We start from the raw sequence: 13306 nt of genomic DNA, 5'->3' as shown, positions 1-13306 counted from the left end.
TATTTGATATTCGCTGATACAAATTCCCAGCAGACAAATCAGTCCATTTCCAACGGAGCTTTGGCGCCATCTCCTGCATTTTCTGGGTGCTACATTTCTGTCCAGATACCTCAAAATGACACGGAATAACTTCTTTAATCGATTGCAAACATTTATGCTTTCCTCTTCAGAACTATTTGAATCATATTCATAACTGGATGAGTAACAAGAAAACATCTTCTCCAAATCTGAAGCCATTGTTTTGATTCTCGAGCTGCTGTGAAATGTAAATTTCTCCACTGTGAGACTAATAAAGGCATATCCAATCCAATCCAATCCAAGGCAAGACGTCTTGGCGTGACATCACGAACAAGGGGGCGGGACCTTCTGAAACTGTCCACTTCCGGGTTCAATTTGAAGTAGTTTTTGGACACTTTAAGTCATTTTTATTGGTGTTTTGCATTTGACTAAAAATATCATCCTGCGTGTTTTGGGTATTTTAGATGCCATGAAACGTTTTTCTGGTGTCAGTTAGGAAACGAAAATGTGGTGTCGGTTGTCCTTTCATGTACCATTGCTCGCCAAGCAATAAGCAATAGTAACACCTCGAATTGAGCTATACGCAGTAATTGCCATTCGGTCGTGTGTTAGAAAAACATGATTCATTGGGGTTCCTGAGAACATTTGGCTCATGTGATAATGTTTACAATTTCTCTTGAGTAGCCAAATGTTTTGTAAACAAAAGTGATCCTGTCCTTGTTAAGGATTTGATGTTTCCTCCTTTTTGTATATCTTATACAGTTTGTGTTTCTGTGGTCAGGGTAGCCTGAGACACTGTGCATGGGTTTGTTGACAGAGGGGCCGGGCCAGGAGCATTTGGAGGGAGTGTTTGGGCCGGAAATACTAAACCTAAAGCATTAAAGGACAACCGACGCCTATGGACAAGTTATGTCCATAATTTATAAAATCACTTCAAATGACTTCGACTGGGCGTATTTTACAAAGATTCCACAGCATATAGCTATAGTTTACGTTTTAAGACTTGTGCTGAATATTCACAAAGTCTTGTTTTCGAGTTGATGACGATGTGACGTCACGCTTGGACCGCCCCTGACCGAGAAAGCGACACACAATATATTTTGCGGTACTTTGTTTGGTCTGAAAATTTCGTGTTGATCCGTGTTGATGGCGAAATTAGAAGGAAAACACATAAATAACGCCATGGTGAAGCGTTGTGTGTTGCACCAAGACAACTATTTGATATTCGCTGATACAAATTCCCAGCTGACAAATCAGCCCATTTCCAACGGAGCTTGGGCGCCATCTTCTGCATTTTCTGGGTGCTACATTGATGGCTCGAATTGATATGGGAGGACTCCTTTAATCAATTGCAAACATTTATGCTTTCCTCTTCAGAACTATTTGAATCATATTCATAATTGGATGAGTAACAAGAAAGCATCTTCTTCAAATCTGAAGCCATTGTTTTGATTCTCGAGCAAGGCCAGACGTCTTGGCGTGACGTCAAGAACAAGGGGGCGGGACCTTCTGAATCTGGCCATTTCCGGATTCATTTTGAATCATTTTTATTGTTTTTTTTCATTTGACTAAAAATATCAGCCTGTGTGTTTTGAGTATTTTAGATGCTATAAAACATTTTTCTGATGTCAGTAGGAAACAAAAAAAAATGGTGCCGATTGTCCTTTAAATGTAGTGTGTACAAACCTCATAGTACAGTAAGAACACTACAACCCAATTTTTTAACTGTCTTTCAAATGTGAAAAATATCCCTGATCAGTTAATAAATTTGTCTCAAGGAATATGCAAGATATGGCGTTTACATACTATTTCGCAGATACTGGGAGGAGGAAATGGAAATAGATTAAAATAACATATGCACTGTGAGTTATCAAGATTGCGTCTGTTTTTAATAAGTTTCAATCGAAGGTACAAAGTTAAAGAAATCAACATTTATTGAAAAATGGAATCACAATATGTTTGAATCACAACATTCAAAACATATTATTACACAACGAAATATTCAAGCTCAATAATACCTAGTGGCTTGTAGCAAGCAATGCAAACATCGCATTGTGCACCATGATGACAAATGACTACTGCAGCAAAATCTACAGCCATGGACATTTACCGTAAACTAAGCAAGGTAGCATTTGTGGGAGGTACATCCTTAATTAAAAAAAATGTTATACTTTGTGACAATGTTTTTTTAAATGTGATTAGGCGTCTTATTGTGTTTCAAGTTGTGAAAAATGGGGCAGGCAACTTTTCAGAGTTGTCTGCCCTGTTGTCCGCTAACTTTTTGTCATGAGTTTCAGACACTATTTTTACTATAATTTGGACAAGTTCTAACTTTTAGTCATGAGTTTCAGACACTGTTTTTACTATAATTTGGACAAGTTCGGCGGGCTGTATTTTGCCCATGTCTGGTATTGACAGTAAGTAGTTCAATACTGCTAGTTATTCTCACTTGCATAATACGGAATGTTGGAACTATGTCGTTTAGGGTAAAAAACAAATCCTAATAAAATAACACACACACAGCCTTATTCACATCAAGTAGCAGTTAGTATTGCACCTAATCTATGTGGAAGGCAATTGAAGCCATCGTAGATACAATATCTACAAATCAACAGCAATTTAGTGTGCATTTGATAACTGGCTTAGCTAACGACCCATGAATATTAACAACCGCAAGACCAGTGGTTTTAACCTGTGTTTGATCGAACCGTAGGGGTTCGGTGAATCTGTCTCGGGGTTCCACAGAGCCTCTGCTATTGGATTGGATTGGATTTGCCTTTATTAGTCTCGCAGTGGAGAAATTACATTTCATGTTTCATTCTATGGAGGATAAAACACAACTGACTCAACGTGTCAATCATTACATGCCCACTTGGTCATCACTGGCCGATTCATTTTGTGCTCAATAAAAAAAGTATACGGTACTTTATGTAATATTTTGATTTTTCATTAATACAATAATCGTGTTCAGGATTCAGTGATTGTGCAAAAGAAACGGTTTGGGTTCAGTAGCTCTAACAAGGTTGAGAACTACACTAGAGTATTGGGGGATGACAATGACTTTGATCCTGTACTTTGTGTCACTAAGTAATGCCTCATCAAAATTATTTTGGAAGAGGACGTTTCGAAGTGAAATCACATATGCTGCATGATTGATTGAAATGTACTTATGATCATGACAAACTCACGTGTATATTAACAATTTCCGGGACAGTGTTTACAACAGTGGACAGCAAATCATGTTATCATGTTAAAAGGTTGCATGAAAGGGTTAATATATCAACCACAAGTTTGAACAGAAAGCCTCTCATTTGTAATTTATTGTCAAGACTATGAAGGACCGACTCGTCCCAGAAAGCAAGATTACAGAGCAGATTACAACTACTGCATTTGTGAACCTCGTCATCCTTAGAATTTAAGTCAATCCTCCTCCTGGCAATTGTTTGATGTGAATAGTGTGTACGAGGGCCAAAGCCTCAGTTTGATTCGGCCTAGGAGTTGCTACCAATTATTATTCTCTACGCTCAGTGAAACTTGAATGTGACTATTTATTGGGGTCTAATGGAAATATTTATGTCAGTCATAAAACTACATGTAATAATGTCTTTACAGCTGAGCACCTTCTCAGAGGAGTCCCAGCCAGTCGGCCGCCTTCTGTCCTCCAGAGGGTCTCAAACATGGATCCCACCAAGACGATTTCAGGTTGAATAACGTATTCAGGGGGTGCATGTTAACTTTATCGTAAATCAATTTTTTTTCTAGGAATCAATCTTTTGCACATGTTCTCAAGCAGTGTCCCGCCGGAGTAGTGAAGAGATCAAGAGGGACATGGCAGCCCAAGACGGGGGCTCCTCATCCTCACTGATGGCCATGAGTGCTGCCTCTTCGCCGCTTTCAATGTCCTCCTCCTCTCCGACAGCCTCCGTCACTCCCACGGCGCGCAGCCGCTTAAGGTACAAACTTAACCATGTGTTGCCAAAAGGCTGACAAACAAAAGAAAGGTTCCTAAGCAAGCACAGTCTGATCTCTGTTGTTTTCTTGAAAGAGAGGAACGAAAGGACCCACTGTCTGCACTGGCCAGAGAATATGGAGGCTCCAAGAGAAACGCTCTGTTGAAATGGTGCCAGAAGAAAACTGAGGGCTATCAAGTAGGTTATTAGATGGTTCCGGAAACCACCCAAGCCTTGATTTTTTTTTTAATGCAATTCCTCAATTATTCAATTGAGGAATCGGGCTAAAGTACAATCACACAATGGCTATTTTAAGGTACATAACATACAGAGCAGGTTTATGATCATCGATGAAAAGGTTTCTTCAGCTGTCATCTGTACTTCTTTGAAGGTGTCGGACGTTTCGCTTCTCATCCAAGAGGCTTCGGGTTGGGGGGAGAAGAGGACTATTCCCTGAGGCTACACTGATTACTTCTATTATGGTCTATGACTGACCCTGATTGACTCATTCACTCTGGTATCACCTCATCAGCATGACTAAGCCTATGTGGTAATGATCTAAGTCTGTTGTAAGCATGATCCAAATTGAACCTCATACCACCATGGCGATTAAGTGAAGGGTTTTGTTGGTTTATAAAAATAGCTTATTTAACTCCCCTTTCAAACCATCTATTTTACCATTTAGATTTTAACCTCACTGTTGTCAAATGGGTGGTTGCTAGCTTTTAGGTGCATATGTACTGCAGATTGAGGCCCACTAGCATTATCCCTGCGACGTTGATGAAGTATTTATTTTTCAAAATTTGTTCAGTCTCCAGAGCTACCAGCAAAAATTTTAGTTTGCTGACGAAGCCTCTTGGATGAGAAGCGAAATGTCCAACACCTTCAAAGAAGTACAGATGACGGCTGAAGAAACCTTTTCATCGATGGACCACTCTTGTACGACTGAGAGCTTACACAGACGAAGAGGTTTAGGATCATGCAAAAAGATTCGGAAAACAAACTGGTATTTTGACTGCCTCTTTTTACAGGCAGTTAAACTTAATTTTCACTCATGCAACAGCAATTTGGGGTTTTCATGCTGAGCTTTATGTTTTGCTGAGTAAAGATCTGTTTTGCCATAAAGTCCATGCAAAATGTCATTTCATTAAATACACTGCACGTTAATGTCGATCGCAAAATGATAAACCAATTTACAGCTGTGAAAGAAATGAACAAGACGTTACAGTCCAACTCTGATTGCTGGCATGATGAGATCACGACATGATAAAATATGTTGCTGGGTGTGGTTAAATCGCCTCATATTTTCCTGATGTGCAGCAATTACTGTAGTCCTAGCATTTCTGTATTAGCCAACATAAGTGAGATAATGCTTCGGTGAATTGTTTGTGTCATGGAGCGATGCACCCGACCGAGGTCCTCTCCAGGATTGGGTCTTGACAGAAAACACGACGCATAGTACGATCTTGACAACGACCAAGAGGCGGGCGATTACAATCTAGTGTTCAGTAACACTTGTGGTTTTTGTGCTTTAAAATGACCAATCAAGACAAATTAATTTGTTTGTTTTTCACGACCTTTTAATGTTTTATGCTATCGGCATTCAAGAAAGAAGCCAAAGCATTCTCACCTTCATTATTATTCTACCATGTGCAAAGTGTTACATTTCTCACTTTAATCAAGAAATATATGGTTCATTTGAAACTGTTGCTTTGGTTATATCCATATTGATCTTTATACCTAAAATGGACTGCGCTTAATTGGTCTGCCTTCAAAAGAAGCCGTATGAGTTTACAAGACTATTTGAATAATTGCCTTGGCCTCCAAGATCCACTCAGCCAAGGTTATGACCTTGGTTTAAGAGTGATTATCGATTCATGTTCTGTTGTTTCTATTTCCAAAATTTGTTTGATGATGATGCAATGCCGTGTGTTCCAGAACATTGACATCACCAATTTCAGCAGTAGTTGGAATGATGGTCTGGCATTCTGCGCCATGCTTCACACCTACTTGCCGGCCCACATCCCTTACCAAGAGCTGACCAGCCAAGACAAGGCAAGCACAGATTGGCAGGAACGCCTACCTTTAAAATCTTGGAAATGCTCAAGTAAAAAATGGTGAATATCCTTTTTTTGACAGAAGAGGAACTTCACCTTGGCATTCCAGGCTGCAGAAAGTGTTGGGATCAAATGCACTTTAGTAAGTTTTGATATGAAATGTAGTTGACTGAAACATGTTTTTTTTTTTTGGAAAATGTTTTGTCCAGAAAAGTGACCCTGTGTAATATGCTACTATATCACTCATCAAGTCAAACCCCCTGGGGTAGATAATGGAAGAGGCAGCCCTCTAACTAGTTCCGTAGCAGCAATGCCTCTGGTGCAACAGAGAAATTATAAGTCATCCACACAGGACATCTATTTTATATCGAAGAGAGAAAATATAGAATCATATTTGTTCATTTTGCTTTGACAGGAATTGCTTTGCACCAATGAAAATGTATTTTGTGGAGAACTGTGGCAAGTTCACATTGTATTCCCATTATTCTATAGTGGGGGAACATCTTGGTTGTTTTGGTCAAAGTTGCACTTTCTCTGGGCGTTTCACACCCGCCTGATCCTAAATGCATTTGAACATGGAACCATGATTAAAGTAAATATCCGTCTAAAAAAGGACATGTTGGATATAAAGTTAAAACTGTTGAAAAATAACCATAGAATAAAAATGAGAAAAAAAACATTGAGCACAATGGCAACTGAACTTGTTGGGCAACGTGTGACTACATATTTTTATAACGCTGAGGAAACTACCTCACTGAATGCCATTCATAATGTCGGTGACATCGTAATCAAAATTTAATTTCTTTCAACTGACTGATAAAAAGCTATTGTGATATTTAAAGGACAACCGACGTCTCCGGACAAGTTGTGTCCATAATTTGTAAAATCGCTTCAAATGACTTTGACTGAGCGGATTTTACAAAGAGTCCACCGCGTATAGCATTATTTTACGTTTTAAGACTCACGCTGAATATTCCGGAAGTCTTGTTTTTGAGTTGGTGACGACTCTGTACGTGACGTCACTGAAGGAACGCCCCTGACCGAAAAAAGGACACATTGTAGCAGTCCTTCCATCACGTTAATGCATTTTGCTGTACTTGTTTGGTCTGAAAACTTTCTGTTGCACCAAAAAGAGGCAGAAGAGGGCGACAAAGCTCCGTGTAAGGAACAGGCTGATTAATTCCTTACACGGAGCTTTGTCGCCATTTTCTGCCTCTTTTTTAATGCTACATTCCCCCCCCCCCTATTGCCTCAAAATGGCACGGAATAAATTCTTTAATCGATTGCAAAGAAGTATGCTTTCCTCTTCAGAACTATTTGAATCATATCCATAACTGGATGAGTAACAAGAAAGCATATTCTCTGAATCTGAAGCCATTGTTTTGATTCTCCAGCAAGGTAAGACGTCTTGGGGTGACGCCACGAACAAGGGGGCGGGACCTTCTGAAACTGGCCACTTCAGGGTTCGTTTTTTTGCAGATTTTGGACACTTTAAGTCATTTTTATTGGTGTTTTGCATTTGACTAAAAATATCATACTACGTGTTTTTGGTATTTTAGATGCTATAAAACGTTTTTCTGATGTCAGTCAGAAAACAAAAATGTGATGTCGGTTGTCCTTTAAAGTAACTCAGTTCTTTTTCAATCACGCGTCCTCGGGTCACCATGATTGCCCTTGTGCCCAATCTGAATATTACTTTGTAAGCCCTCTAAATGGTTTCATGAGTTTAAGCGATAGGACCCCCACCCGGTGATTTGGAATGCACAATTTGAAAGACTGCAAATGTTTTCTTGGTGTGGACATGGATCAAGATTTTATTTGGAATATGTTGAAATTACTTTTCAACATGGGGTTGTAGTCTAAGCCAGTGTTTTCCAACAGTTACTGAGCCAAGGCACATATTTTACATGACAAAACATCCCTGCTCAAAACCAAACAATATCTCAAAAAGTGTACACAATGTATTCTGAAAAAAATACATTTCTCATCTCATTTTTTTCACATATGCTAACACAATGTGCAGTTTGGGTGTGTTGAGCTGGAACACAAATGTCGTCATTTTGTTTTATGAATGGTGGTAGGAGGGTTACACAGGTCCAATGTATCTTCTGCTGGTTTATGCTGTTCTGCCTGTTACTATACACCCCCCTGGTACAGAAAGATGAACAGAAATATTTGATCTGTCGTAAATAAACATTTTCCAGTGAAATGAAGCAAACTGGATAATTTTTGTTGGCCCACCTAATAATCTTTCTGTGGTGTGCCACCACAAAGTACTTGTAAATCGCTCTCTCAGTGAACTAACTACATCACAGTCCATTCCCTGTTTGACAGAACTACGGACTGTCAACTGTCAATTTTGTGGCTTTCACAGGACATAAATGAGATGGTGCACACCGAGAGGCCAGACTGGCAGAGCGTCATGACTTACGTTACAGCGATCTACAAATACTTTGAGACCTGACTAAAGGCTGGAGCTGATGCTGTTACTGGGCCGCGCCTCAACTTTATGCCAACATCACAACTGTACCTCGCTGGATACCCCCACCACCACCGCCGACACCAACCGCAATGCATCGTCATTATCAATACTTTTGACACACCAAGAGCACACCTTGATCTGAAGGGAAACACACACTCGGAGGTGTTTCTTGTATGCAGTGTCCACGATAAAGCCTTGAAAAGTGAACCGACTTCTGACAATGAAGAGCCATGCCTTGGTGCCTTACATCTGCATTTCCTTTTTGCAAGCAATTCTGCTCGACACTTTACCCAGATAAACCAAGCGCAAGCCCCAGATCTTCCCTATTATGTTGGTCAATACATTTAGGAAACATCTGTTACATATCTGTAACATATCATATCAGCACAATTGGAATTCCCTCAATCCTTTAACTAGAGCTCAGGCAGCTTTTTTTTCTTCAGTATTCCAGATGTTCATGTATGGTCTCCGATGCCTTGGTTTGAGAGGATTAAGTGCCTGTGTGATGAGTAATGCCTGACACCAGCTCAGCCCTTCCAAGAGCCAAACCCTGAAGAGTTTCTTTTCACTACAACATATAAAAATGAAGATCAGGTCCAGTACTGTATTTAATGTTGCAGAGGCTTTTTTTGCTTAATTTAAGTGGTTGCTGTGTATGACAGAATTCTGCTACAGAAACAAATATATTATTAAGAGGAACTCTCTCATTTTGGATCATGAAAAAAAGCTTGACAGACTAAGAGGCAATCAAGCAACAATTCTTTTGAGGGTTTTCAGTAATAGGGGTGTGAAATATGTTGATGTGTGGGTTATACTAACAAGTTAACACTGCATAATGATTGGTTGTGACATTTGGGTTGTGATGTTAATGATGAATTTTACGGTGCTGATAAGCACCAATGCAATATTCTGGAAAATTCTATTGGAATGAATTGAAATCGAACCATTCATGATTGGAAATTAATTCCCCCAGAAAATGACCTTCTCTTCCTCAGCAAAACGTCCAATGTAAGGTTACCAGACACTTGACATAGGTTTTTTTCCTTCTTTTTCCTAATCCACATGATTGACAGCACACTCGTTTGGGAAGAAGCATTGTCAAAACGGAGTCAAGCCCGAGCATTGTTTATTTAGCTGAGCCACAATGCTAAAAGGCTACGCAAACTAAAGACCGCAAAGCCGTGGAGATCCCTCTTCCGTCATTTATGAAGGCCACTAATGCATATTTGATCTCATTTGTCCAACAGCATTATGCGTCAAGGTGTGAACTTCCAAACAACTGTTGTTTTTAACACTTTGCTGACATCACATAAAGAAGGATAGCAGCTTCACTGTGCTTCACGAAAGCTAAGCTAACAACCCATTGGCCTCTTTCTCCCATTTATGAGATGAATTGTCCACAAATAGCTCATTTACATGCTCTCCGTCTATGTTCAGTGTGTTAAAAACATTTTTGATGTTTCCTAAACTTCCTACTGTGACTTAACATTATTTCAGAGATGCTGAGTATACATTGCATGGTTTGGCACTCATGTTCTTTTTTTTTTTTTTGCCAGCAACAAGATTGTCTGGCTGCTGTGTGACAATTGCCTCTATTTACATGTTGAGTTTATTTATTTGGATTTTTCCAATCACTGTATCATTATTATTTGTGTGTGGTGTGTGTGTATGTGCGTGCGTGCGTCTGTGTGTGCGTGTGTGTAAAAAAAAAGTGCATAGATTTGTTACAGAACAATAGGCCACTGCACCCATGTAAAGCCGTTTGTGCATTTATTTGACATTCTTTGCCTCCGTTACACTCTGTCTTAATTTACGGCACTTCTAAAGAAAATACAATTTACGATTGTTAAATAGTGGCTCAAAAATAATGTCAAAAGTTTAACCTGTGCACAGTTTTTTCACATTAGTAACAATACATAGTTGGCCTACCAGTATCCCAAAGCTGTCCTACAATGTGTATACTAGTAGATGGGCCTGTGGCTGCATATCAAATAAGCGTTTCTTGAAGGCTGCTAGTACACGAGACATGGCTACTCACCCTCTCTAGTGCAGCAATTTTATTTGTGTATCAGGTTGCATTGTGCACCTGTACAAGAGCAGTGGCACAATGGTGTTGAGGAAAATAATTACTAGTGCTTTACTATACACTAGTTCTATGAATCGTTCTACAGTACTAGTTCATTGAATTATTCTACTAATGAGGATACAGAGCATACTAGTAGATGGACCTTAAAATGCTTCTAAGGCATTTTGAGTAACTGCCCCCAGGGCTTTGCGTGTATGCCTGCTCAGTTTACCCGCCACCCCTCAACTTCCTGCTCATTTCTTGCCATAACGTTTTAGCTTTTGAGAGCGTTAAACTTGCAGTTTTCTTTCCACACGGTGTGGGAAATGGATGAGCGTGCCTCTTGAGAAAATCTAAGGTCTTTTGACAAGGCAGATTGATTTGATCAGTGTGTATGCTGATTTGGGTCAGATGAGGCTGCCAGCTGCTATTGATAGCAATGTTTTCATCCTGGATGCTATTGCAAAATCAACATCCCTGCCATCTGTACACGGGCTTGAAAATCCATTCATTTAGCAACAAATTTGTGTGCCGAAATGTGTAAATGTGGTCTATTTAAGTGCATTTGAAAGCATCGGGCCAACACTTTTATAGTGTACTGCTCGATTCCATTGCCGAACTGCATGTTATTATTCCCACCTGGATTGTGTGTGGGAGTAACAGGAACAATTGCATCCTCCCTCTTGCTCTCAGTGAAATATGTTTGCGTTTGCTTGTTTGGAGTAACTGATCAACACTCAATCTAGCACGACCGTTGCATTCCACCTACACATGTTTCGGCCACAAAAGAGACAGCAAACGAGACAGTGAGCTAAGAGATCTTGCATTGTGGGGCCTTCCACGCGTGATGGCCTCTAGGAGCAAGAAAGCCAATGTGAACTTTGCTACAGTTCTTGACTGGATCTGCACGTTTTGCTTGCCATGGTTTACTTGAAAATGCTCTGAGAATTCCACTGAACCCTTTTTTGTTTGTTTCAACTTCATGTTGCCAATAAATAGAACATTTTCTTTTCCAGTTCATATCTTTTGTTATCGTGTGGAAGGTTTTTTTTTAATTGCGATCAGAATTTACCTTGTCTTTACTTCTAGTATGAGCTCAAATTGTGTGTGTGTGTTTATGTGTGCGTGCTTATGTGTGTAAACGTGCATGCAGAAGTGAGAAACTGCTAAATTTAATCTTTTCGTTCTTAAAATCCAACAGCTATTGTGTCATTGTTAGTGCAGGTTTTATAATCTGAGACAATGACGAGACCAGTCAGGCCGAGAAGTATTTGGACAGTTGGATTATTTTGTTGTTCACCACATCACATAGGGTGGCCCGGTAGTCGAGTGGTGAGCACACCGGCTTCACAGTGCAGAGGTCGCCGGTTCGCGTCCCGGTCCGGCCTCCCTGTGTGGAGTTTGCATGTTCTCCCCGGACCAGCGTGGGTTTTCTCCAGGTCCTCCGGTTTCCTCCCATACGCCAAAAAACATGCATGGCAGGCAGATTGACCACTCCAAATTGTGCCTAGGTGTGAGTGTGAGTGTGACTGTTGTATGTCTTTGTGTGCCATGCGATTGGCTGGCAACCAATTCAGGGTGTCCCCCGCCTCATGCCCGAAGACAGCTGAGATAGGCTCCAGCAACCCCGCGACCCTGATGAGGAATAAGCGGTATGGAAAATGAGATGAGACCACATCACATATTTAAAGTACCCTACGGAAAGGAAAAAAAATATAACCAACTCACATATCAGAAGTAATACAAGAACAGAACGCCCCATCGCTGCTTTTAAGCAGGACTTGGAAAACCAAAACTGGTCAGATTTCTACTCGAACAAAGACTGAAATACTGCCTATAGATAATAATAATAACAATGCATTTCATTTATAAGCGCCTTTCAAAACTCTCAAGGACACTTTACAGTTACAGGATATTTTTTCTGCGGGTGAGCAGCGGCAGCCACACGCGCCAGCGTTCATTCAAGCATTTCAGTCTACAATAATTACTTTATGTGATAGACATGTTCCATTAACTGAAGTCTCCAGAAAGTACAAAAACCTAAGTAAGCCACGGGTAACAAGACATAGAAAACGCATGTAAAAAGAAAAAACATCGATAAATTGTTTCTAAAATTGAGATCTAAAGATGCTGATAGTATAAAGTACAAGACCTATAAAAAATAAATTAGTAAATATAAGAACTAGTAAACTAAATAAAAGCAACACACAAGAATTACAGAAAATACTAAATCATGTAATCAGAAATAGCCAGAGAAAAGTCGATTATCCAGACTATCGATGAGAAGGTTTCTTCAGCCGTCATCTGTACAAAAGTGAAGGTTTCGGACGTTTCGCCTCCTATCCAAGAGGCTTCGTCAGCGAACTAAAGTCTGACTGGTCGTATCGGCCCCATTTATATATCCCTAATGTCCAGACATGGTGGCGCCGGACACAGCTATGATAGGTCCCTACTCTCAGGGGGGGGGGGGGGGGGCAGGGGACCCCTCCCTGTGGCCCCACTGATTGTTCCTACATTCCTGACTAACGACTGGCCTATTACCCCCACTACCCCCAAGTCTCCCCAATGTACTGTGCAGTTGAGTCTCCCCAATGTACTGTGCAGTACATTGGGGAGACTCAACAAATTCTCAAAAAAAGACTTTATCAACATCGCAGGGATAATACTAGTGGGCCTCAATCGGCAGTACATTTGCACCTAAAAGCTAGCAACCACTCATTTGACGACAATGAGG

At 40.3% G+C, this 13306-nt stretch overlaps 1 protein-coding gene across 1 annotated transcript in view; it reads left to right on the top strand.

The window, feature by feature from the left end:
• Nucleotides 1-11592, top strand: part of specc1la (sperm antigen with calponin homology and coiled-coil domains 1-like a) — a 44051-nt gene extending 32459 nt beyond the window's left edge. The window contains exons 11-16 of the mRNA XM_088994886.1: nt 3631-3720; nt 3812-3971; nt 4064-4166; nt 5907-6023; nt 6108-6167; nt 8400-11592. Of these exons, the coding sequence (XP_088851012.1) occupies nt 3631-3720; nt 3812-3971; nt 4064-4166; nt 5907-6023; nt 6108-6167; nt 8400-8489 (620 nt within the window). The 3' untranslated portion in view covers nt 8490-11592. The remainder of the gene's footprint in view (nt 1-3630; nt 3721-3811; nt 3972-4063; nt 4167-5906; nt 6024-6107; nt 6168-8399) is intronic.
• The last annotated feature ends 1714 nt before the right edge of the window (nt 11593-13306 follow it).

Source organism: Hippocampus bargibanti, linkage group LG04, assembly GCF_051943395.1.
Source record: "Hippocampus bargibanti isolate YZ-2025 linkage group LG04, ASM5194339v1, whole genome shotgun sequence".
In the NCBI taxonomy this organism is placed as follows: Eukaryota; Metazoa; Chordata; class Actinopteri; order Syngnathiformes; family Syngnathidae; genus Hippocampus; species Hippocampus bargibanti.
The sequence above is the reverse complement of the archived record's forward strand: the minus strand, read 5'-3'. Positions and strand labels throughout refer to the sequence as shown.